General features: G+C 35.6%; 1 protein-coding gene across 1 annotated transcript in view; it reads right to left on the reverse strand.

The window, feature by feature from the left end:
* Window positions 1-5086: 5086 nt before the first annotated feature.
* LOC144440009 (dynein axonemal heavy chain 8-like) overlaps window positions 5087-27745 on the reverse strand; it is a 103768-nt gene continuing 81109 nt past the window's right edge. Inside the window, exons 61-88 of the mRNA XM_078129238.1 lie at window positions 25455-25631; window positions 24327-24494; window positions 23593-23808; window positions 22611-22748; window positions 22231-22358; window positions 21779-21947; window positions 20843-20998; window positions 19940-20095; window positions 19260-19349; window positions 17543-17635; window positions 17152-17256; window positions 16438-16576; window positions 15776-15890; window positions 14696-14886; window positions 14151-14272; window positions 13584-13702; window positions 12965-13167; window positions 12321-12394; window positions 11661-11813; window positions 10889-11044; window positions 10322-10438; window positions 9860-9961; window positions 9225-9385; window positions 8343-8499; window positions 7696-7848; window positions 7078-7267; window positions 6638-6759; window positions 5087-5778 (exon numbers count right to left, since the gene is read on the reverse strand). Of these exons, the coding sequence (XP_077985364.1) occupies window positions 5491-5778; window positions 6638-6759; window positions 7078-7267; window positions 7696-7848; window positions 8343-8499; window positions 9225-9385; window positions 9860-9961; window positions 10322-10438; window positions 10889-11044; window positions 11661-11813; window positions 12321-12394; window positions 12965-13167; window positions 13584-13702; window positions 14151-14272; window positions 14696-14886; window positions 15776-15890; window positions 16438-16576; window positions 17152-17256; window positions 17543-17635; window positions 19260-19349; window positions 19940-20095; window positions 20843-20998; window positions 21779-21947; window positions 22231-22358; window positions 22611-22748; window positions 23593-23808; window positions 24327-24494; window positions 25455-25631 (4158 nt within the window). The 3' untranslated portion in view covers window positions 5087-5490. The remainder of the gene's footprint in view (window positions 5779-6637; window positions 6760-7077; window positions 7268-7695; window positions 7849-8342; window positions 8500-9224; window positions 9386-9859; window positions 9962-10321; window positions 10439-10888; window positions 11045-11660; window positions 11814-12320; window positions 12395-12964; window positions 13168-13583; window positions 13703-14150; window positions 14273-14695; window positions 14887-15775; window positions 15891-16437; window positions 16577-17151; window positions 17257-17542; window positions 17636-19259; window positions 19350-19939; window positions 20096-20842; window positions 20999-21778; window positions 21948-22230; window positions 22359-22610; window positions 22749-23592; window positions 23809-24326; window positions 24495-25454; window positions 25632-27745) is intronic.

Consider the following 27745-nt stretch of genomic DNA (forward strand, 5'->3'; position numbering starts at 1 on the left):
TTTTGTCCACACTGTGAGTGTATAAAAACAATCACCACGTCACGATATAGATCTACCCTTGATAAAATCCTACCTTATATGGATGGGTATAATGAATTAATGTACACAATGCCCCCTATTAAAGTCACACCTTATCATATAGGGGTATGATTACATGAATTAATATATACATGATACCTTGCAATTCTTTGTACATAAGAACATCCGAGATATAATTATATCAGGTGAATCTGATATTAAACACGTGGCAGTCTGCGTTTTACAAGTTGATCCAAACGTTGGCATTGATATAAAAGGATAAAAGTATTCATTGTAAAAAAAAATTGCGTATACCTTTTACTGTACAAACGTTCAAATAATTGCAGCTCTAATATTGGTATGTGTCTTTGGATTATTATTTTATCCTCCTCTTCCCAGACAGACTGCCATCTATTGTATTTTCATGCATACAAGCCAACATTAGGGCAGTAAAATAGCATGATATATTGTCAATATAAATGCCAACAGGTTTAACATTATTTTTTAGGTCTAGATATTGCCTTAAGACATCATATCCTGGCTTCTACATCTCCTCTTAAGACACTATAACTGCTCAAGAGACTTTGTTTAGATTCTTAATACGGACTTCGGGCCAAATGAAACCATATGTCGGAGTTGTGATGATATAGATTTTAAAAAATGGTAGAATTATATTTAAAATTTTCAATATGGTATCTCTACATTATTTCTACTGTTATCTAAAATGTCTGATTTATCCGATTTTTTTTTTCATTTTCCCAAAATCCACGACAGTTAAGGGTGAGCAGGAGAACTGTATTTACAAACCAATAGAGTTGAGCCTTGAAATCACGTGTTACATGTTTCTTTCACATGACACAAGTTTTCTTTTGTAATGTTTGATTCATCTATGGCCTTATGAACCAATATACATATAATATTATTATCAGATTGGTTTATGGAATGTTGTTGAATGTTGTATGTATTGTTGTGTATTTAGAATTTGTACTATCTTGAGAAGACGAAGACCAAACAAATAAAACCTACTTAGTGTCAAAATCGTAGATTAAAAATGATAAATGTCAGAACTTATTTTGAGATCTACAAGGACCTGAACCTTAGGTGATTTGAAAATAAAATAATTACAAATACGTACCGATGTCGTCCTCAGTGGCGCCAGTTAGTTGTGATGTAGTCGACTGTGGTGAGGTTGTTGATGTCGGTCTATTTTGATCCTTTAAGATATTTCCAAGCCTTCTTGAGACAGTAATATATCCCTTTACCGATGTGCAAGCCATCCTACTTTCAAGTCCATCACATTTTATATCACCTATTGGAAAATACAACTAGTACATATTAGTTTATTTAAACCATGGTGTCATAACATCACATCAAATGTGTTTGTTGTAGCTGACAAAACTAAAGCATAAAGACACTTAAATGAGCATAGTTATATTCACAGATGCCTAGTCTGTATTCAGACGCGGATTATATTTGTCTTATTCCTAAAACAAAACAAAAACTTCTTAAAATATTTATTTCGTTATTACTAATAAGGGAATTGTCTAAAAACAGGTGGAATGACGCTTGTACAACCAAGTACTATAAAGACAGGTACTCGTACTTTACTGACATCTAACATAACTCCTACAGATCACACATAAAAAAAGGTTTATATAGGTTTTCCTACATTCCATACATATTGACTCGAATTCGATATTGACCTTCATTTGATTGGTCAATTAGGAAGAGATATGACTGGTTAGTAGAGATTGTTTGAACTTGAGATTAAGTAATTTGATGTAACTTGATTGGTTATGTAATTCCAGTCAGGATCCTAAATAAGTAAATTTGACTCAAGCTGAGTGAAAATTTCATTCCCAATACTTACTTACGACAGTTTGATATATACAGGTAGATGCTTGTCTAGTGGTATAAAATTCTATTACGTTGTTCGACGAATTTGAATTTATCTCTCTAAATATCTTCTCTTCACTAGCCTCCTTCTTGATCACGGTTTTATCTCCCCACTAGGTCTATTAAAGCTATTGACTGAATTAAATATGTTTGTTTTTCGTGAGACATTGGTTCCAATGATGTACAAGTTATCCAGTACACCCTTTAAATATGCAAATCGAAGAAACCCGTTTTCTTCTCCAATCCTCCATCTCCTTAACACTATCCCTATCCCTGTCTCCCGTTCCTCACCTCTCTATTCTATAGAAACTATATACCTACCTCTGATAAATACTGCCAACACACCAATAGAAATACAAGCAATCAACAGACAGAATGGCACAATGCAGATGGTTCTGTCTGGCTTAGCTGAAGATATGGCCATGATTAAACAGTACACTAGTTGTAGCTAGCTGCTATCAATTCAACTCAATAGAAGTGCTGTCAGTGACGTTTTATTTTGACTAAACATAATATATGTAGACTTGTATATATGGAGCAAAATAAACCCCAGGCTTTAACAATATATTCTACTACTTATAGATACTGCACCAGATGCTATTCAGTTAAGTACAGTCATTGAACAAGCTTTTCCCTCATTTAACACAAAAAAATAACAAAAAACAGTCAGACACAAACTATTTGTCGTTAGTATTTATAAGTTACTAATGTGTATTCATATACATGGGTAATGACACCGCATTGTAAGCGTATTTATATAGACAATACTTGCCTGTAAATAATGGGCAAAAACAAATAACTGTTTTTCCGATATCATGGCCTCACAATATGGGGTCGGGTACATAGGTATGGAATTTATTTATTTTCACCAGTCATATTGTTTTTTTTATTTTTGAAAAGTATTGGTCAAAAACCCGTTCTGAAATACGTACAGACATCACTGGGAAAAGAAAGCAGACGTGCATGAAGGTCAAGAAGACAAAGTCAAAGAATTTTTTTTCTTTTTGTTGTAATGTTTCAAAAAAAAAATTCAAGGTTGGAGGCTTAAACTAGAGTGGGTCGAGTTATATCAGAGGCACACATTTTTTTTGTAATTTGACCTTATTGCAATGTATGGAGTTACAAATACAACTTTGTCATTTTGTTTCACATTGATTTTTCAAGTAGGAAGCCATGGTAAATTATTTTATAAATTAAAAAATCTAAAATAAGTACCAAATCCTCATTCATATGGCCACTTTAATAATGTACTGGTTCTTGAATTACTTAATATCATACGGCAACTGTTTCTGTGTAATATTTTGTACTCATGAATATTGAATGTTCAACCATTGAATAACGTATTTCTACTATATCCTATGATGCAATGCCCCACAGCAAAGATACCCTATAAATGCAAAAGATAAACTGCATACTTCTCTCTGAAATCGCATATTGCAGGTGATGGAAAATCATGAAATGACTCCTGAACACACGTTTTATGTAAATATTTGTATTTCTGTTCTTATAATCGAGATTTGAAAAATAGCACCAATGGCATTGTAACACAACTGTAAGTTAGGCCTAATAAAAAAAATTGTTCTGATTACCTACGCTGAATTTTTAGAAAAAGTGTGGTAGGTAGATTTTTTTATTTCTTCCTATCAGATGTACAGCAATTACAGATTGGAAGAACAGTTTTATATTGTCTTTTTTTAAGTTGGTCAGTTTCCGCATTAACTATTTCTCGAGAGACTTCACAATTTTTGATTTTATTCTTTTTCTCTGGAATATGTAAAAAAACAAAAACAAAAACAAAAAACCGGATTGGCAGTGAAAAACTACGTGGGGTCAAGCAACTGGAACCAAATTTTTTTTAGGCCTTATGTGTAATTTTTTCAAAACTTTTATATCAACTTGCCTAACCATCACTGTTGATAAGTGTTGTCATTATATACATCATCATTTTGCTGTTGCTGTGGATGTAGTCTATTTGCTAGCCACACATGTTACTTTTTGATTGTTTATTCATTTGCCAATCCATCTATGCTGTTATGTTTGCAATTTACGTAATCATTTGGATGTTGCAATGGGCATGATCTTGTTGATAGGCCCATGTATGCAATCACTGTTTGGATGTTTATCCACTTGTCCATCAACGCCTGTTGTCATCTATGCAGTATACATGTACACCATCACATGGCTGTTGCTGTGGATGTAGTCTATTTGCTACGCACACGTGTTACTTTTTGATTGTTTATTCATTTGCCAATCCATCTATGCTGTTATGTTTGCAATTTACATAATCATTTGGATGTTGCAATGGGCATGATCTTGTTGATAGGCCCATGTATGCAATCACTGTTTGGATGTTTATCCACTTGTCCATCAACGCCTGTTGTCATCTATGCAGTATACATGTACACCATCACATGGCTGTTGCTGTGGATGTAGTCTATTTGCTACGCACACGTGTTACTTTTTGAATGTTTATTCATTTGCCAATCCATCTATGCTGTTATGTTTGCAATTTACATAATCATTTGGATGTTGCAATGGGCATGATCTTGTTGATAGGCCCATGTATGCAATCACTGTTTGGATGTTTATCCACTTGTCCATCAACGCCTGTTGTCATCTATGCAGTATACATGTACACCATCACTTGGCTGTTGCTATGGACGTGGTCTTGTTGATAGCCATACATGTGATCAACTATTAGATGTAAATTTGTGTATGAAGTACATCTATACATAATTATAAATTGGGGTAAATCTGATTAGATTTATTTGTCAGACAATCCTTATCCTTCTTGAAGGAAATGGTGGCTTTAAAAAGACAGTTATGTACGAGTAGACTCCAGTACATCTCACAGTACCTAGTTCACAGACAGAGGACATGGGTATTTCCTATAGCCCTTTCCTAGCTGTGCCCATTGAGGCTAAAGACCATACTCAGCAAATTTAACATAACAAGCCAAGTAGTTATTTAGTACCTTTTCAAAATTAATCAGTCAAGCATGTATTTAATTACTTACATCACACACACACACATTTTGCACTACTGAACTAGTTCAGTTGTGCTAAAAAGTCGATTTTTTTATTTCAGATCTGCTTTGTAATTTTTGGGCAAGGTTAGATAAATCATGTCTACTTCATCAATAGGTGTCACAGTTCTTTATTGATTCTCAGTATTAAGAAGTAATGATCTATTTTTAAAACATTGCAGTATTCAACATGTCATAACTACACAACATTTTAGAACAATTTTGGAAATTTCAATGTCTGAAACAGAAATATACAGCATTAAGTCACTGTTGGTAAAAATTGATTGGACTGTTAAAATATATACATATCTGAACACTTCAGATAAAATATCACTGTTGCTGGAATAATGTTAAAAGTTCATTCATGGAATACAAGTATGAGTATTTTTAATATAACAATTTTGGCTTTTCATTAGTTTGACAGGTATGTATAATTGAATTAAATATCTTTGCTGAATTTATAATTTTATACAAATGAGTATATGTTGTTTGGAGATTGATGTCAATATTGTGATTATCAACTGGATCTGTGGAATATGATCGGTTGTGATTTATTTAGTATCACAGAGCAAAGCTACACCTCTCAAAATCCAGTGATCTGGACTCTGGACTGTCTTCAACCATAATGGTGTAATGTATGTCAGATCTGTACGGCATGGTTTCTTGTAGACAGGACACTGATACAGACGGGGATCTTTGGGTGCAGTGGAGTTGATAGCAAATACATGCACTACTGGTAGTAGTGTGAACAGCACTTTAGGTGTTGCTTCTATCAGCTTACAACCACGTCTATCCCAGCCTGCTCCATCAAGGTACAATCCGTGTACATATACACCCTCCTAATATTCAAATATGAAAAGAACATTTACAATGTAATAACAGGAAAATAAGTCAAACCAAGCAACCTTACATTTTACAGATCAGAGGGACTTCTATTTCACTAACATTCACATGCACTATATACATGTTCATTAACTTTCAACGATCTTATAGGGATGGAGCACCACTCCAAATCCAAATGCTACAACTGGTGTGAACATTCTTTTGAACCAATAAAGCATGTGACATTTCTGAATACTATAAACATCCTGATTCCAATACCTTTTCTGAATGAGACAGATTCTTTGGAGGGTCACAGCTTACTTTCCTCAACATTATTAATCTGAAAATACTTAACGATTCCTTGAATATGAAATTTGATATCATATAAAAAGTTCAACAAGGCAGTGTTCACCAAGAGACTATATACCATTGCCTTCTGTCTGACAATACCAGTTGTAATCATATCGAACTACATGTTCAAGGATTTTGCAAGGTATATTCAGATGTATGTAACAGACATTAATGATCAAAGTCGACCATTTAGCAAATTTAGGTTGTTGTTTTACTTGATAGAACACAGCATTGTTATTGAGGGGGGGGGGGGTCTTAAAAGCTGAATGAATATAAACGAAACTGAGACGCTCTTCAATCGCAATCCTGCTGTGTTGAGTAATAAATGTGCCCTTATCTAACGAGTAAAACAACAACTTCAACTTGCAAAATGATTGATGTTGCTCATTAAATGTATAGTAGTATGCTATATTCAGTCTTTTGGTGAACACTCCCTGTTCTAGCTGTATTATGATTGATAATACTAACTCTGATATTCATACGCTAATATAATTACTGCCATAAGTAAATAAAACTTTTACTTACAGGTGGAGGTGCAGAGATATCTTCTTTAAATTGTCTGATTACTTCATTGTGTAAAGTGACAGAGTCCAAGGCCCAGCCTTTATGGGCTCTGGTCACTTCCTGTCTCATAGCAGTCAAGAAACCTATGGGGTGAATAAAGTAGTTGATTATTTCTAGATTATATTATGTCTTTAGGTTCCACTTAATAGTTTTTGCACTACCTACATTGAAAGAGGACCACCTCAAAAACAATGATCACTCAATAATGGGACTGAAGTTAAACTACTTTGGTAATAATACTCAGCTTGAGTTTGTTTTGAGATTAATTTATATTAGTAAGCGATAGGGGAACGCCAAATTTTGGTGCGTCACTAGAAATTGTCAGTGGCACATCAAATTGGATTAGAGGGCACACGAATTCTGAGTACATTGTATGTATGAAAATAATCAATTCCACAAACCTTGTGGGTTAAAGAAGCCTGTCATCCAGAAGACTTGAGGTCTAGACTCAAATATCCAGCTGTGAAACTGTGCATTACGTTCTACAAGTTCTGTAAACCAGAATCCCAGTGTAGATGATACCCAGGACACTTTGGCCCATAGCGCTGGTACTCTGGCATCATACATGTTATCTAAAGCATCACGTAAATTCTGTTCAAGTAACCACAAAGAACAAAAGTTAATCATTCTTATTTATTGAATGCTGAAACAACTTTGTCCATGCAATCATTGGGCACTGTACGTTTTTGACTTGCTCTGGGCACTCTTTTTATATCAGTTAGAATCACCAAATCTTAATACCTGTAGTAGAACTGTTCCATCTAAGTATGTCATGAAAAATAATGACTATTTGACTTTTTGGTCGACACCACAACTTCCGCTGCCATGTGCTGCACATGTATTACTACATGCATAGACCTGTGTGAGAATAAGTCAACCTTCTTGTAACACTTGTATTTTGACCCTTTAGCATGAAGTGAAATGCCATCGCAGCTACTGAGAATTAAATTCAAGCTAGCCATCACATCTAACTAGTTGATACCATCAAATTGACATTGTTTTGTATCTTGTAGTCTTACCTCACTCATAATGATGGTACCTTCTATGGCTAACTTGAGATCAGTCAGAGTATGTCTAACAAGTGTAATCACACGCTGCATTCGATCTATTTCCTGTCGCAGGAAGATATTCATAGAGTTCAGGGCTCCCATCCTCTGTAGCCGTGCTTTCACCTAGAACAACACAGTTAAAAATCATTAGCTTCAGAGCTGTATTTCATTTAAAATATGCTAAAACATGCGTTGGTTAAAGTTATGATAATACTGCACTGGAAAATAAGTCATTGCATGTCAAATTTGGGTAATGATTAGGAACAAAATTTATGCTTGAAAAAAAATTATTTCATACCACTATGAAAGAGGTTTGTCCACAACAAAAGAATAATGCTACCTTCTATTATTAGAAATTCTAAGTAGCACGTAGAAACATAAATTTTTTTTTTTTCCCTGTACAGTATTATATTTTTTCATATTTAGTTCTTAGTTTGTTGTACAATGCACTCAGACAGAGTGTAGCACGTTTGTTTACGAATTAAAATAATAATAAAATAATAAAATTGAATGGTCATATAACAATACCAGCTACTTTCTACATGTCCTGTTTTCAACCCAGCAATGACAACTTTACTGTTTCAAGAACGTTTTCAAGCAGGAAAATGATAACAGACCTCATGAGGCAAGTAGTCAGGTGGCAACTTCTCCAACATATCATTAGCTTGTCTGTATACAATAGTTTCTCTTGTTTCACCAGCTCCACCACCACCTTCTTTTGGTTGGATGTTGACAATGGTGTCCATAATTTCTTTGGCTGTGTTACTCTGGTATCTATTGAAAGATTAATATATTCAAAATACAGAATTATAGATCTTCTCATTGATACCACAGTCTTACGTAAAGCTATTATATTGTGTGAACAGGAATTTACAATTATCAGTATTTGTAATAGCAATGCATATTACCTAAAGCTAGATGTGTAAAATAAAACTGAACAAGACAGCTGACTTATTTTCACAGGCAACTTTATTTACACTGGATAGTTCTTTAAGTATACAAACACTTGTCTCCCAAGAAGTCCACCGAGGGCTATCACTCATGGGTTCATGGGGAAAACCAGCGTTGTTCGGTAATGCCCAACTAAACGACACTCTTCTTACTTTTACTAGTGTGGTAAATTTTAACCTTGATTGGGTTCGAACCCCAACTGCAGTGGTAAGAGGCAAGTGGCTTAACCACTCCGCCATAGACAACCCCAACCATAGTAATGCACGTGTAGAGTGTGAAGTGGAAGTCAGCGCTTACCAAGATAAGAATGACGGATTTTTATGATACCCCTCTTAGGCAGTAACATTCTATTTCAGGTACCAATAATTTCCTATTAACTATGAACACAATATGTATGACTTCATAAAGAATCACCTATTGCATGGAAATGGTTCCTTTTTGGCTCATTAAAATAATTAATTGGCAGTAACAGTATGAGCCAAAATTCATGTTAACTTAAATACAAATGTGATAAACTTTGGACAAAGGTGTAGCTGGAGGTGACTTACGTGATATCAGCATTAGTATGGAGTCCAAACACTTCAGGTGTGTCTACCAATGGTAGGGTCATAATGTGCTCCATATACTCTTGAACAGTTTTACATCGTGGTATCGTGTAACCAGTGTAGAAACAGAAAGTCTCTGGGAATATGTTCTCACCAAACCACACCTAGAAATCAAACAACAGTATTACATGATGATGATATAATGATGTCTTGTCACTATACATTTCAAAAGGACACTCAATCAACAGACATGCACAGAATTTCACTTTTGTTGTCCATCAGAGCATGTTTTAATGTACTTTAACTTCACGTTGAGTACATTATGTACTTATTAAAAAACCCTTTGATTTCGTGTAATGAAGACATTTGGAAAAAAGACCACCTTTCATGATATGATGTTACTGTAATATTTAAACGTAAGGAATGTTAGAAATATATAACATGTATCCCGAGTGACGTAGGGAGATATACATTTCACCGAGGTAATTTGTATGCAAATTTATAAGCAACTTTTTATATGTTTTTTTTCTTCAACTTTTTATCTACAATTATTTTGATACACACACTTTTCTGAAAAATTGGCAAGTAATCCCTAATATTTAAAAATATACTAATCAGAAGTAATTGCATGTGCCTACCTTGGCAAAGGTATTTAGTAATCTCTTGTCATAGTCATCAGTCACTCTGCCTCCATACTGTACTTCTCCTAGCATGTAACGTACAGTGTTCCAGGATACACCCTATAAATGTAGAGTTTATAACAAAGACAGGAATCTCAAATATGGCTCTGATTTGTGAGTGATACATTGAGAAGACAGAAAGTAGCTAATTCAATATTCTACAACTTCAAGAAGCCTATCAGATACAATGCAGTACTCACTCATTTCTAAACATCATCTATTCCTAACATTAACAGAAATATACAGAGTTATGAACATGACTTTATACAAGCATTCTCTTGATTCTCTTCACACTTTGCTTCCGTACATATAAGTACATATACTTATCTTTAGCTATTATCTTTTCCCCTATGTTTTATCAGAGACCTTTCTTTCCAGCCAGTCTACTTCTGAGACGAATGACACATTCTATTTACTTACCTTCTTAGGATCAATGTCATCTAGATGGTTCTGTATGAATTGAATACTTGCAGTCAAATCAGCCTGATTGAATTCATATGGAATATTCCAGCCCAGTGGACCAAACTTACGTCTTTCCTGTAACAGCCAAGTAAGACATGAATTATGTTGTAGAGATACATATGAAAATGAAGAATGTTTCCTAAAGATTACACTTGACAATAATACATATGCATAATGCAAATTACATTTGAAACAGTGACAAATTCACATGATTTTCTGGTATCTGTTCTGCAATGTAATACAATACAACTGTCAATTAATGAAACACACTTATAAAAGAGGCTGAATCCAGTAATATCAAGTGTGGGAGACTGGTGTATTTCAACAGGTAGACAGACTGTTCTATACTATTACTAGTGTAGTATGTGAAAATGGGTATTCCGCAAGCAACATAGTATTTGCACCAGTCCCTGGCACATATGCATGAGATTATCGGTACTTGTATCTTCTAGTATCCCACTGTGCATCTACCCAACATTCTACAGTCACAAAATCATACGGTGAAGACATCAAAAACAGACTTACTTGGACAGTAGTGTGAAGCATTGACACTGCATACAGCATTGGTTTCCACTGTGGCATATTACTGATGTCTAGCTGATCTTGAGTGATACCTGCAAAAGTTCTTTTCAGTCCAGCTTTCACTCCCTGTGGTGGTTCATTGGTGAACTTAATGGATGACTGTATGAGAGATATAAGAAAGACATGTAATTGTAATGTTACTTTCATATACAATGTAGCTCCTACAACAGAAGTTCAAACACTGAAACCGAAAAATTGCTATCAAATAAATTAACTTAAATCTAATTTTGATATACATAGAATGAAAATGTGTATAGAAAGTGAACATTTTGGTACTTGACAAATCTCAATAAACCATCACTATACAATTGTACATATTTCAAATGAACAATACAAGCACAAAGTTCAAATCAGTGATGTGGTCAGTGCAGTTGGGTCTTCATTGTTGAAATTCAGCAAAACCATCAAATTGATGTTTCAAAATTATCATTGTAAGAAGAGATTTGTCAGTAACACTTTCTAAAAGCAAAAAGTTGATTTTGCTGGTTTCATTCAAGTTTTCTGAAAGATTAGTATATCACAATTGTTTTCATAATAATATTTGTTACTAAGTTGTAGGATTAACATAAAGACGACTTGTAAGTCATTGATGTCATAAGGCTGGTCATAAACAAATTGAAAACTGTCATACTTTGTTACGCTTTCAACATCGAATTATTTGTAGCCTGAAATCTGCTAGAGATGACAAAAACTGTAAATAAAAATGTTTATTTACCTGCAGTAAGCTGATGGGAAACTGAGGATGTGCTTCAGTGGTGATCCAGACACGGAAACTTTCATTGACCGGTTCATGTGTTGTGACAGTCTCCAGTAACTCATCCATGAAGTCTAAACCCAAATGACAGTTTTGTAACAAGACCCAACCACCCTGTTATAACGAAAGTGAAGACAATAGATCACAACACATAGTGGTCATGATATTGTGTTATTTAAAACTGACTTACACAGTTAGTAATGTTACATGCACCAAACCTCCCTCCCTAAATGTGAGTGACGCATACTGGTCACTGAATTGTTAAAAAATAAATTACTTCAAAATAAAATGAAATTAGTAATAATAACAATGATATAAGATTGTTCACATTTCATTGACATGCACTTACATGCGTGTAGCTTGAAGGTCACTTTGCAATTTTTTTTAACACATCATTATAATCATGTATTAGGAGAGGGGGGAAGTGGACCAAGGCCAAGATTCAAACCCTAGACTTTCAGATTGCTAGATGGATGTACTACCAACCACATCCATGCAAATGTCAAATGACCCTACTACAGCAACTACCTAGATTATAGAGCTATGACGTGAACTCCAAGGTTATTACTAAGTGTCAAACACAATAGCTGCAATTCATGAAAGAGTAAATTGAAATCTTACACCAGCCATGGACTGTGCAACTAATCTTCTGGCATGGACTTCTTGACCTTGACCCATGGAAATAGCACGGCAGTCTGAAATCATATGAAAGGTTAATACATCAAGCATGTACTAAAACCTACATTATTAGACTCTTCAGATCACCCAAGCAGGCATTGTTAATCCCTGTAGATCTGCTGCAATGGAAATTGTCATTTTCATTACATTTTTGTTCATCCATTTTCCCTAAGACATTTCAAATCAAACAAGCCAGGTGCATATGCTTGTAGATAAATATATGTAATAAATGCTGAAAGTATGCATTTTGTAGTTGTACTTCTATAAAAAGAGTTTGAAGAAGTTACACCCTGATTTACAACATGAAAACCTGCAGGTTTTTAATATTAGATCAAGGAGAGCAAGTGATAAGAACCAGTGTTATGGGTGACAAGTGTATGATAACTCAATCTGTTTTAAATCCTATGGTCTCTTTTCCCAGTTATTCCTTTTGAACAGATCTGCTCTTCAAAGTCACTGTTAAATCTGGGAAAGTTTTAAAACATTTAAACACTTATGTTTTAACTGATACATAAAAGGACCACAAAAGAACAGAATGCCATAAAGTCCATGTACATGGCATTGAGATGTTTTGTTTCTTTACTTACCAAGTCTGAGTTTCTTGGCCAAGCCTTCAATGTTATTGGTAGGATCACTACCCATAGATAGGAAACAAATAAGAGGTGTTCTGATATCACTCTCTTCCCATGTCTTCTCAAGATCTAGGATAACAGGATCTGCATATTTTGGACCCATAGAATCAGCTATGTACTTCCTGGCTTGGGGAAGAGTTCTGTCTGGGCACCAGGATCTGTCAAGCAATAACATCAATAACAATTTCCCCACGAGTTGTACACTTGTATGACTGTTAAAATTCACTGAAAGAGGTATAAAGCAGTGCTTACGTCTATCTACTAGATCTCATCCTGACTTCAAAAGATGGCTTGCATAATGAACAATGGCAGGAAAAGAATAACTAGCAACAACCACAGCCTCCATTAGAGAAGAGGCCACTATTCACCATGTAAACTAGCTGGAAGTCCGAGTCATTTCACTTACTTTGTTGTTCCTGTTAGATCATAGCATAGACATTGCATCACACAAACTCACAGCTTCCATGTACTGTTATGATTACTAATTGTTCTGAAAGCTGCCTTCACCATTATTGAAGGGATCATTACACATTACATGTAGACAGGAAATAAGAAAATGCTAGTGACAGCATACCTAATCAATAGTAACTTCCTGAAAGTATCAAGTGAACTAGTGTATCCATCTGGTATGATTTCTTCTTCTGGTGCATCTTTATCAAACCATCCTTTCCAAGTTCTCTCATTACGTTGTATCTGTCAACAGAAGTTAAACAAATATTTTAATTGAGACTGCAAACTTACAATTGAAATCACAAAATCTGAAACAAAACATAGTCTGGCTTGACAAAAAATCTTAATAACAGCGCTATATTTTATCATCATCACAGAATCAAGCCATTAGCTGAGGAAGTAGGGTTTCTTATCTTTCTTATCACTGAATAATGTTTGTTGGCAATATTTACAAATGTGATAAAGCACTATTACATAACACATCAGGCAAAGCTAAGCTCAATATCTAAGTGTGAAGCCCCTAATGTCATATCAGTTGTTATCAGTTTTACTGACCCATTATCAGTGACATTGCAAATAGCTTTAGAGATGCAAACAATTTTTATGACACCCAACTTGCTGGCTCACCAAGTCGGGAAAGTTGCACTTGAACTGCTAATGCAAAGAATCTGTTATATCGTTCTAAACATACCTGTCCTAGAATGTCACCAAACTGTGGTAGTTTACTGAGCTGTACAAGATTCAGCCACACCATGTCCATAATCCATTTACAGGGTTTAGGTGGGCAGGCTTTCAGATCTAATGCAGCACCACCTAAATAAAACAATTGTTACCAGTTTTAACATTGCACACAAAATATCATCATCACCGAGACAAAGGTTGTTAATAAAGTTATTTCCAGGCTTGCAGAGATTGAAACTTCACTGCCTGGCATGCAAGCTTGTTGAAACCATCAACTAGGCCGTACACAGATACGTTTACCCATACGTGATTCAATGAAGTTCAGGGTGTACAATATTATGACCATTTTTTTTTTTTTTAATTTATTTATTAGTTATTATATTTTACAGAAGAATTTCAAAAAATGTTCCAGTTGAAGCTAATGCAGCTATAATTTCTTTAAAAAAAGAAAATGTTGAATACTGTAGCCTGTGTGAGCAAGGAAAGCATAAAACTCGATTTCCTATAAAACTCCTAAGAAGTTAATGTTTTGGTGTATCTTCTTGTCAGACTAACCTTTGATCAGAATTTGAAACTCTCCATGTTTGACAAATCCAACTTGTAGGTCTATTTTCAAAGCCATCAGTAATGTAAACAGAAACTTATGAGTCTCGTATAAACCTCGACAAGAATATCTGAATACTTCATATGTCAGGTAGTCTATGATATTTTGCATACGCTTGGCTGGAATTGGAGATTTGTCTGACCTGCAATGCAATAAATAAAAATTTGTCAATTATTTTTGTCAAGTGCATCATACAAAAATGTCTCCTCACAATTGAACAATAAATAAGTTTTGCTATTCCATGCTGCTCTCTGTTTCTGATGTCTGATTGGTTAACATCAATGTTCTGTGTATTAAACAATACTTTAGCAAATACTTTTAAGACTTGCTCTCTCTGGTGAGGATAAGCCAGTTAAGATAGAGAGCTGTTTTTATAAAATGTATGCATAAAACTGTACAAACAGTGCATCAAGCTTTGACTGCTGCTGTGTTCCACAGCATGAACACGTGTGAGCACACGCCTGTAATGGTATATCATATTTCCTAAGACTTCATCATGAAACATGCATGCCCCTGTGAACGCACTAAATTCATCAAGACATTACCAATGAACTGTTTGAGAGATGTTTGATTCATCACATTAAAAATCTTACTTTGCCATGGAGATATCAAAAATACCAAGGAACCGTTTGAGAGATGTTTGATTCATCACATTAAAAACCTTACTTTGCCATGGAGATATCAAAAATACCAAGGAACTGTTTGAGAGATGTTTGATTCATCACATTAAAAACCTTACTTTGCCATGGAGATATCAAAAATACCAAGGAACTGTTTGAGAGATGTTTGATTCATCACATTAAAAATCTTACTTTGCCATGGAGATATCAAAAATACCAAGGAACTGTTTGAGAGATGTTTGATTCATCACATTAAAAACCTTACTTTGCCATGGAGATATCAAAAATACCAAGGAACTGTTTGAGAGATGTTTGATTCCTCACATTAAAAATCTTACTTTGCCATGGAGATATCAAAAATACCAAGGAACTGTTTGAGAGATGTTTGATTCATCACATTAAAAATCTTACTTTGCCATGGAGATATCAAAAATACCAAGGAACTGTTTGAGAGATGTTTGATACATCACATTCACCATACTCATCTCAGTAATCAAGAAATACAAGATACTGCCACGAGTTGCCACTGTAAAGACACAAGAAAGAATCTCAGTTATTCATAATAAAAAGCTAGAAAACAGTAGTACACCCCTACCGATGCTGACAAGATGTCAGTAAATATTCGGAATTCACTTCCAAGAAGTATTTTGACTCTGTGAGTAGAAATTTTTATTTCTAAGAATGAACCCACAGTCCATGAAGTTATTCTCACAACTACAAAATACTTTAACAAGCTGCCAATGTTAGGAAAAGTAATATGCTTGCTTTAAAAAAGTGCCCTCTAAGCAAGCCAATTTTACACCCCTTGTGATCCTCCAAAATTTGATAATCCTCATCTCTTCCTACGGGATAGCATCAGAAAATACATGCAATTCCCATCATTTTGAACAACAAACAATGTTGTACTTTAAAAAGAGGGCATACTGATTACTTAGTACAAGTAAATGTTATGTGTACATACAAAATGCCAATGTAGGATGTTATGTAAAAGCCTTACATTTCATATAAAAAATGTCTTAGTAATTGTACTGTCATGTATAACTTAGCTGTACAAACGTGAAAGTAAACCACACCTGGTCTGAATTCTTCTCTAGCTACATTTATCTTTATCTCTGTATCAGCAGCAACTACTAATTTCTCTGTCACTTCTTCAGCAGTTTGTTTTGTAGTAGCCAGCACAGAAATCAAGGATTCATCATCAACCAAGGAACCCTATTATGTACATGTATTACCAAAAGGAAACATTATAAGTAATTTGTTTATATAATATGTTTACCGTACTTATCTGCATTAGCACCCTCGCACAAGCAAGGGCCCAGTACTTTTGTTTCACAAAGCCTTGTTTTTTGGTTAATATTCCACACAGCACCCAGCACACCCTCTCCATTGTGTATTTGGAATGAAAGGAAAATGTAACAATGGCGCTGGTGGTATTCACGATATAACATGTCTGGTGTTTATTGTTTTAATTAATAGCTAACAAATAATAGTATTGTCTTGGCATGAAACTTGTATCATGCCTGATTGCCATAAATGGGCAAAGTCTATAATACAAAAATTAATTTAATTCAATTTCAAAGTTTTATATGTGGGGAGGGGGGGGGAATGTTAAAAAAAAATCTGGTATCAAATGGTAGCATACCAAGAGCACAGCTTAAATTTTACAGATCAGTTTCAAACAGAAATTTATGATTTTTCCATATGTTATTAATTATGTTATTGCAATCTGTTATCAAGTTGTAATATGCTATTAATATGCTATTAATTCCACAGTATATTATTCTGACCTGAGTGCTTGTCAATCTGTACAATAGATTGTCTTCCAACTCTTGCATCTTTCTCTTGTTGGCTGTCACATCTTCCATCAGCTTCACTCTTTCAGATTCAAGTTCCTAGGAGTAGAAACATTTATTTATTTATTTATCGATAAAGGGCAATATATTCATCGAATACTTTGTCACGCAACTGCAGTAAATTATAAACAAATACATTACAATTACATGTGACTGATACAAAAACAATAAGTAGAAGAAACCCCCAAACTGGAAACAAACAAAATATGAACTTCATGTGTATCTGACTCTTGCAATGTTTTGCTTAGATAAGAATTTTCACTTATCTATCTATTGAATCAGTTAAGTAATTATTCCAAATGAGATTGAAATTGCACTGCCACACCTGTTTCTCTGTAAGAATGACCCTTCCAAGTAACTGATCTTCTAATCCTTTCAATGTTACAGTGAAGTCAATGATAGAAGTACGTGCTGATACCTGGTTAATAAACAAACAATAATAAATAAGTAAGACATCTCTTCAAAAATTACATTTGTGTCACAAATTAGACTAATATGTGCATGACAAGAACAAAGTAATGTAGTTTTACAGTATATGACAGAACCCCATGATGCATGAGTGTAAGTGTGGCAGTGACCAGTGTACTCGGGGTATTTAAATATGCAGTGTTCTCTGTTGCAGTACTTTCACGAGCAGTGTTCGAAAGTGCAGCAGAAAAAAATTGTAAGCTGGAGTGCAAATATCCCCAGTATCTACTGGCACACATGCAGCACATGGTTCTGTTGTTATTACATGTGTGTGGCACCGATTTCTGGCTGGTGTTAAGTTGCGTTGTGTATTGCGAAACGCTCGCCACTATTCAAAGTTGTTTTTCATTTGTTGGTTGTGTTTATTTCTGGATATGGAAGCAGCCATTAGCTGATACCTGGTTAATAAATAAACAAGAATAAATAAGGAGGACATCACTTCAAAAGTTACATTTGTGTAACAAATTACAATTAAGACTAATATGTACATGGACAAAAGCAAAATAATGTAGTTTTATAGTATATCAGACCCCATGATGCATGAATGCAAGTGTGGTGTACTTGTGGTATTTTAATGAATGCTTACAGTGCTCACTGCAGTAATACTTTCATTACCAGAGCATGTGAAAGTGCAGCAGAAAACACTGCAAGCACGAGTGCAAATACCCCAGATTATTCACATTGGCATTCATGTGGTATGGGGTTCTGTTATTATTACATATGTGTGTAGCAAGGACTTTTGGCTGTTGCTATGGGCGTGGTCATGGTCGCTGGGGTATTTGCATACATTTTTTGAATGTTTACTCACTTGCCTAACAGATGTTATTTGACCAAAATATACCATTTGGTTGTTGCTAAGGGCGTGGTCATGGTTGCTAGGACCAATTTTGTCAAAATGTTTTGAAGAAAATCTGCAGAATAACACTTTCAGAAACATCTAACCAAGTTTCAGACTCATTGATCAAGTATTTTTGAGATATAAGTTTTTGACCAAAAATGAACATTTATACACCTTATTTGCACATCACTCATGGAATCATTGTATGCTTAATATATCTTCGTCCATACATCCCTAGATGCATTCCCATTATAGTTCAGCCCAATCTGATCAGTAGTTTTGGAATGATAGATTTTTAACCAAAAAGACACATTTTTAGCCCTAATTTGCATATTCTAATGGAATCATCATGTTCCCACCAAATTCCGCACCAATCTGCCCAGTAGTTTCTGAGTTTAAGTTTTTTAACCAAAATTCACATTTTTTTTTACCCAAATCACACACCTGTGATGCGATCATTTTGATTTGAACAATTTACCAACTAGACACCCAAGGTAATGGACCCACCAAATATCATGGCAAACGGTTCAGTGGTTTTTGACTTTAAGTTGTTTACACACACAGACAGACAGACAGACAGACAGACAGATGCCGGGCGATCCTTATAGCACTACTGAACCTCAGTTTAGTTGTGCTAAAAAAACACCCCAAACTTGAGTGAGCTTAATTTAATATAGATATGATACATACTACTTTTGTTTATTGATAAATTGTTTATTACTAATATGTGTCTTACCTCAGGGGTGTAAGTAGGATTTGGTAGTTTCGTTGTCATGTACAGACTAAATCCTTTCATTACATCCACTTCTTTGTCTCCAACTTTTACCTGAAATCATCACAAACCTTATTATTTACAAATGAAATGTATAAAACAACTTTTACTATGTTTTTCTACTTGAAAAAATAAATACCCCAATTCTCATCCATATGGCCACTTTAATATCTGCAACTGATCTAAAATGCTAATTTGATACAAAACATGTATGTATTCATGATAGATTGTGCATTAGATAGACTTCAAAAAGATTCTACAATTTAAAAAAGATAAGCAAACATTTGTTTGACATTGTTTCACTTTTGTGTACAAGTTGTCACATCAGTGCAGAAAGGTTGTATCTGCTATGCACTATTGTATAGGCAGATACGACCTTATTGCACTGATGTGACAAAGTAAGGAATCCTTATTCATTAAGTTAATATTTTGATAAATTATAACCTACGAATTTATTCATAATTTTTGAGAAACTTGACTTGTGCCATGTGTCTTCAATGTATTAAGAATAATGACTCGGCTGCCATCTTTGTAAACATAGGTATTAAAAGTTTATTAGTCAAGCACGGGGTACTAGGATCTACTGGGATAGTGTTATTTTTCAATATTGACATGCATTTTTTTGAATGCAATGTACACTGTACCTTGAATGTACTTCCTGATTTAATGAAGTTCTTTTCCAATACGTTATCCAAAGCTGGATCCAGATCTTCACCAATGTCTTCAAGAAGTAGTGGATTTCCCAGGGATAAACTGTCTTCCAGATGAGTACGGAAGTACTTGTGGTTCAACGAAGTTATCTACACCATAAATATAAGTAAGAAGTGCAACATAAACAACAGAGATAATGTCAAGAGGGATTAAATTACATTAGAATGTGCATGACAGACCTCTTGATAGAGATCTTTCAGAGTCTATGAATGATAAACCACTAGTGACACCCCCCCCCCCATAAGTATATTTACACACACCAGTATTAAGCAGTTCATCCCTAACTTACAAATAGAACTATAATAGTGTGCCATCTAAAGAAATAAAATAATTTACATGTGAATCATTCTGTTAGAAAATGAATTTTCTTGTGACAGTAAGAAAAAGGGAACATCAAGTTTTGGAACAAGAAAGTGGTATGTGTTAATCATGTCAAAAATTGGCATTGAAGTCAGAGTGCCCACTGGCCCAAATTTTTTTGTTCTGGGTCAAAATGATAAAAACTGGCATTTCTTCAGAGTCACCACATAGTAAGACATAGGGGAACACCAAATTTTGGTGCGTCACTTGAAATTGTGTGCGTCAGTGGTGCATCGAATTGGCTTAGAGGGCACACTGGTCACCACACAGTAAGAGATAGTGGCACACTAATTTTTCTTGCGTCACTTGAAATTGTATGCGTCAGTGGTGCATCAAATTGGCATTATAGAGTGCACACTGGTCACCACATAGTAAGATATAGGGGAACTCCAAATTTTGGTGCGTCACTTGAAATTGTGTGCGTCAGTAGTGCATCAAATTAGCATATGGTACTGAAAGAATCAATAAAGACAAACCTGAAGTCCATGGTCACCTTCCTTGTTTTTAATCCAGGTTTTTCCCTGACCTTGGGGATCTATCAACAACGGATATCTAGTTGCCTTGGTGACAATGATACCATTCTGAATGGACAAGTCATCATTGGGTAAACCCTGCAAGTTCCACTCTCCAATCTAAAAACAAAGACATAGCAATTACAGAATTGAAAGATCTTATTCTAGTTGTACATTCTAATAACATTTTAGCATTAAAATAAAGTATACCCAATCTCAACCAACCTTGCCAGAAGAGTGTGCATCACATTGTATCATTACCTTGGTCACAATTTGGTAAATAAGGAACACAGTCCCGCCAACTCATTAATGAAAACAAAATATTGTCTGTTTCAAGTTACTGCTCACAGGTGCAGTTGCCATTCCAAGATGCATATTTGTATGTCTCTCCATACAATGCTATGTATTGTGTGCGCGCTGAGGGGTTTGCACGCGCTACTCAGGGGGATGGTTGTCACCTGTCCATACCCTGGGTTCACCTGGTAAATCACTGTCTTGTCACTGATGGCATTTAGTCTCTTCTACAAAATCACTCATAATCAAAGGGGTTAACATGTCTTTCCATCATTTCCTGATGAAACCGGTATTTCAAATGTAATAGAGAAAACAAGACTAAATGTAACTGACATGTAAGCAACACCATCTTGCGCAATGCATCTTGGAACCGGAAAATTTACATTGTATCACATTGTTGCCACTGAAGTCATTGAGGTCTGACTTCAGTGGCAACAGTGTATCACAATTTTTACAATATACTACTTTTATTTTCATTTGCACTACCTTAATGTGTCTGAAGATATTTATAATTTTTTGCTTCCCCTTAATGCCAAAACATGAAAGCATAGCTCTCTAATTCTGTCATTGAATAGGGTAATATCTATCACAGAAAACAATACTTACGGTTGGAATATCAACCAACATAGATGTTATGTTGAGATTATCGCTATAAGGAATACGCCTTTTCTGTTGTTCACTCTGCCAGCCATCTCTCATTAATTGCCGGAATACTTGATTGAATGGCCCAGAGTAGGATAAGAAACCAGTTGCCAATAGAACATCACCAACCAATCTGTAAAAATAGTATTATAATGGATTAATCTCTCTACTACATGACACGAGTTCTAATTTTCTGCAATTTGAAACACAGTTGTGTTACAACTGCAACTGATGAATTGATCTCTCTGAGTGGGTTAGCAAGCAACTAGATATACCAGCCTTGATTAATTGACAACATTCAACGTACACTTATTTTGTTTTGTTAGAAGGCCATATTTATTGCTCACACTCATCTTCAACATACCTAGACTATCCCGTACCAATGACAGTCTTTTAAAGGTTTTTATTACACATACCTATCAATCTGTGCTTTAAATTCTTTACTCTGTTGTGTCCATCTGACTTTCTCTCCTCCTAAACCATTAATCAATGCTGAGGCTGCTACCATTTTATTCCTACAGGATTCAGCATCATCTAACAGATCCTACACAGTGGGTATAAAATATAAGGACTTACAAAATCTACAGACATAATATCATTGGATATATACCACTCATCACTTGACTGCCTTATGTTGCTGCCAAGGAATTGTTTGAAGGGATGAGCTTCAGGAAATGATGTGTATTTAAATGCTATTCCCCAATATTGTTCAGAAAATCTGTAAATGAGACAATCTCTTTTTGGATATTTACATAGAATTCTACATAATTATGTAGATTCATTTTTATCATATTACCTGTTTTTCTTTCATGGCAGCGTCAAACTTAGCCTGCACTTCATCCAATTCACTCTGTTTGGCATCTAACTGTGCTTGAGCAGAGGCTAGTTCAGTATTGGCTGCTACTAAACGGCATTCTTGAATTGCCAGATTAGCCTACAAACAAGGTAATATAGAATATACAAAAAAGAACACAATTATAGACATTGAATCATAGCCCAATCACGAATATTTCCATGAACATCAGACTAGCGCACATGTACATGTACACCATACCAGCGACAATAAAGAGGTATTGCAGACGTATCGATACCGGGTGAAAGCTTTGGTGAGCAATTATTTCTTGTGTAAAATTCAGTTAAATGTATAAGCATAGACTGAACATTTGCACAGATAGTTTTCATCGTTCACTTGAATTGTGGTTACCTTTTACCTAACTGCAATTACATTTCTCTGATAGCGCAACAATCTCATTTTAAATGTTTTATTTCATGCAAAATCAATGCACTTTTCATTATATATTTGTATATGTACCACTATCAGTGTGCCCGCTATGCCAATTTGTACCACTGATGCACACAATCTCTAGTGATGCACCAAAATTTGGTGTTCCCTTATCTCTTACTATGTGATGACTCACAAGAAATCCCAGTTTTTTTCATTTTGACTCACAACAACAAAATTTTGTTATCATTTGAGGGCAAACTGACCAGTATATAATGACAATAAAACATGTTATTATTATATAATATCATAACTAGGCAAAGCCCATAAGCTTGCACAGTGTAGATTCATTTGTGACCGGCTGCCTCACGATATCGTGGATAGCACCCTCTGCATGGAGAATGTGCATAGTATATAGAACTCACAGGCATAGTCATTTTGTCGCAATGCATCCTTAGGTAAAAACCACCAAAAACACATTGCATAGTATATAGGACACGCATGCGTACTACTACTAGTCACTGCGCCTCTATGCGGCAGCTGCGTGAGCTATTACCTTTAGAGGAAGTACTTCCTTGTTAATACTGTAGAAGAAAGACATGGCTTTAGCCCAACTACAGAGTCCAGCTACATCACCACACACTTTCTTTGCAGAATCTATGTTGAAATCTTCAGCTTCTAGGTACGGTGCAAGAAGCTCTACCATTTCTTCATTGATGGTATCTTTAGGAAATGATAGCAATGACTGTAGAAATCCTCCTCCACTCATCATCTGTGAAATATACCAAAAAAATTATACATTTACATAAGTACAAAAAATATGCAAATTAACGCAATCAATCAAAGAATTTGTATAGTGTCAAAAACCACAATGGTATAATGTTCTAAAGCACTGAACAGGAATTGTAGGAGATTTATACAAATGTTAGAAAACTTTTGCAAAAAGACGCGTCTTGATATCCTTCTTCAATTTATTGACAGTGGGTGATGTAGTTCATTGAACTGTAACCCACCTTACCTCTTGATATACGTGACCCATATGTGACCCACCCTCATGTGTTACCATGTCAACAGAAACAGAATGACTATGATCTGTAACCCACCTTACCTCTTGACATGTGAGCCACATGTGACCAACCCTCAAGTGTTACCATGTCAACAGAAACAGAATCAGAATGACTATATTGATCTGTAACCCACCTTGCCTCTTGGCATGTGACCCACATTCATGTGTTAACATATGTCAAAAGAATCATATTTAATCAGAATGACTATTGATATGCAACCCACCTTGAGTGATTCACTCCATGATGGCTTATTAGACGGTTTTTCTGGGTCTTGGGTTACTACGTCTAGCTTCTTGCGACACAATATCAGCACAGCATCCATAATGCGCATGATAAGATGTGGTGGCTTGGCAAGCTTTCTCACAGTTGAAATATGGGCAGGTTTGATAGTCTATGAATAGATGAACACATATTGTTTAATATTATTACTACTGTAAACCCAAACTTTATACATTTAGATGGAGTAGAGCAATTTACATAATTTATATACTACAATCAAAACATATTAGGATATTATAACTGCTCTTTTCATATACCTGAATAGTAGTAAATAGACAAACACTAGAACTATTCTATACTTTCATATTTATAACTTAAGTTATTTACCTAGATTATTATTAACTTTATTTCTTTTAAATACCAAATTAGAAATGTAAAATTTTCTAAACAGCTGAAATAACGTTTTATCTTATCTTATCTTTATCATATTGGAAGTGATAATTATCAGTCAACATAGAATTAATCTTCCACCTTTGATCACTGTGACTTTGATCAATGAAACTGATCCATTCTCATCCAATCTATTTATCATTTTGACCCCATTTCAAAACTTTGCACCAATATTTTATTTCATGATTGTAACTGAGAATAGATTTAAGTTATCTTGGTCAAGGTAACAGCAAAGGTTTAAGATTATCACTTCACAGATATTTTCTAAAACACCGTTTCTATCATAGAATTATTCAAAAGTGTTAAACATTGACAAATAAATTTGAAAAATGTAGAGTTAAACTAATATTTAATAAAACACCAATACAAAATGGAATGAAGTAATTATACAATTTCTGAAGTACATGTACATACCATGTTAATTACAGCTTTGGAATGAAAAGTCTGTCAAGTTTTAATGGTTCCTACACGACGGGCAGACTGCACTGCATGAAAGGGTAGCATCTCCAGTTCACACATTTCTGTTGTGTGACCACCATGAACATGAAACCAGAAACAGCACTTTTCATGCAGTGCAGTGAGGAAAAAAAGTCTTACAGTCAGCTCATTTTCACACAAAATAAAAAGATAAAAGTGCAGTTTTAGATTTTCTCAATACCACAAACTTGATTCATTTACATACCTGGAGAGCTGCTTCTGCTTCTGCCATAGCTGGTTTGGCAGCTTCTAATTTCTCTTCTGCAAAGGACTTGTCTACTCCAATTTCATCTACAATAGCTTGTGCCCTGTCTTTTACTATTTGTACTTCATTCTTTACCTTCTCTGCAGCTGTTGCTGACACTGTTACTTCTGTCAAGACCTGGGGGGGGGGGGGAGAGAGAGAGAGAGAGAGAGAGAGAGAGAGAGAGAGAGAGAGAGAGAGAGAGAGAGAGAGAGAGAGAGAGAGAGAGAGAGAGAGAGAGAGAGAATCAGAAATAAGAATAAGCAAGTATAATAACTATCAGTATTGAAGTTCAAGAATTAATTATCAGATAAGAAACAAAATTACTTAAATTTTCAAAATGGTACATAAAATTTAGGTTTCAGTTCAGTCTGTAATCTGAAAATTAGTATAAATCTCATTCTGCTGTCGGAGAATTGTCGTTTCTCCCGAAACTAATTTCTGTTGAAGGAAAGATACTCACCTAAATATTCTTACAATAGGATTTGCTTGCAATTCCCGATGCTTTTCCAATAAAAACTTTATTAATCTACCTCCTCCTACAATTACTGCCCTCAACGTTGGAAGACCAGTTGCGCTATGGAACACAATCTTAGTCCAGAAACCCAACTAAACTGAGACAGTGGGGAAGGAGGGAGGGACTGTTAGGTGAGTATCTTTCCTTCAACAGAAATTAGTTTCGGGAGAAACGACAATTCTGTTTCCGGAAAGATACTCACCTAAATATTCTTACAATAGGATACAGAATTTGTCACCAGCTAGGTGGTGGGTGTCTCTGTATGACCTGTTAATGTGATATTCTGGCTAATGCTAAGTGGACCTAGAGTGGCTAGATCCTCAGCATGGTCAGACATATCCCGCAGATAATAGCTAATAAACGAATTAGGAGATCTCCACGTGCCTGCTTGTAAAATGTCAGTCACTGGCACGCCTGATCTGAGGGCCCATGAGGCAGCAATAGCTCTTACCTCATGAGCTGTGACTCTGTGAGGAGATAAATGATCCTGTTGGGCTTCTACGTAAGCCCACTTGACAGTATCAACAATCCATTTAGAAATATCTGCTGGGGAGCAGTCATCTTTAACTGAAGGGGGAAACGGGATGAACAGCCGAGTCCTACCCTTCCTAAATGACTTAGATCGGTCTAAATACCAGCGAAGTGCTCTCACTGGACATAGAGTCCGTTCTACTTTGTCTCGCCCAACAAAGTCATCCAATGACTTGATCATAATCGGATTAGGCACTGACCCCAAAACCTGGTTCTTGGCCAGAAATCCTGGTGCAGTATGCATTACTGCTGCTGTCCGAGAGAGATTAAAATGACCCTCACTAATACAGAGGGCATGGATTGCACTACGCCTTCTCCCAGATGCCAAGGCAACAAGAAAAACTGTTTTAAGAGTAAGTGCTTTCAGTGACACAGAACCCATGGGCTCGAAAGGGGGTTCCTGTAACACTCGTAAAACCAGTGGCAGACTCCACTGTGGAACTGTTTGTCTAGAGGGAGGACGCTTAAGAAGGAAGTGGCGAATCATGTTGGAGAGGATTTTGTCCTGTCCAAAATCCTCTCCTCCAATACTTTTAATGGTGGCTGCAATGGCTGACCGATATACTTTAATAGTATTGGGAGAGTACTTTTTTGTGACGAAAAGAAAAAGAAGGAAGTCAGCTAACTGCCTGTTAGTGACTTTGACAGGACTAATCTGTTTTCTGTCACACCAACTACAGAAGAATTGCCATTTCTCATTGTATGTAGCCAGTGTACTGGGTCTCTGAGGTCTGGCAATAATGGCTGCAGACTCTCTAGAAAAGCCTTTCTCCATGAGGGATTGTTCGACAACCGAAACACGTGAAGATGGAACATCTCTGGGTTCGGGTGAATGATGTTCCTGTCCTGTGTCATTAGATCCTCTCTCAGTGGGATTTTGAGAGGAGGCGCAATCAACAGATTGAGAATGGTTGGGAACCATGCCTTGGTGGGCCAAAGAGGTGCCACTAGAAAAATCATTGGCCCCTCTTCCTGGATTTTCCTGAGAACTCTGGGCAGCAGAATGATTGGTGGAAAGGCATATGCCATTATCCCCTCCCATGACATGGAGAGAGCATCCACCGCCATTGCCCTTGGATCTGGTACTGGGGATACATACACTGGTAGTTTCCTGTTCTTGTGTGTGGCAAAGAGATCCATTGATGGGCGACCCCAACAATGGAAAATCTGATCTACTACACTCTGTGGTAGTTCCCATTCGGTT

Source organism: Glandiceps talaboti, chromosome 9 (genome assembly GCF_964340395.1).
Source record: "Glandiceps talaboti chromosome 9, keGlaTala1.1, whole genome shotgun sequence".
In the NCBI taxonomy this organism is placed as follows: Eukaryota; Metazoa; Hemichordata; class Enteropneusta; family Spengelidae; genus Glandiceps; species Glandiceps talaboti.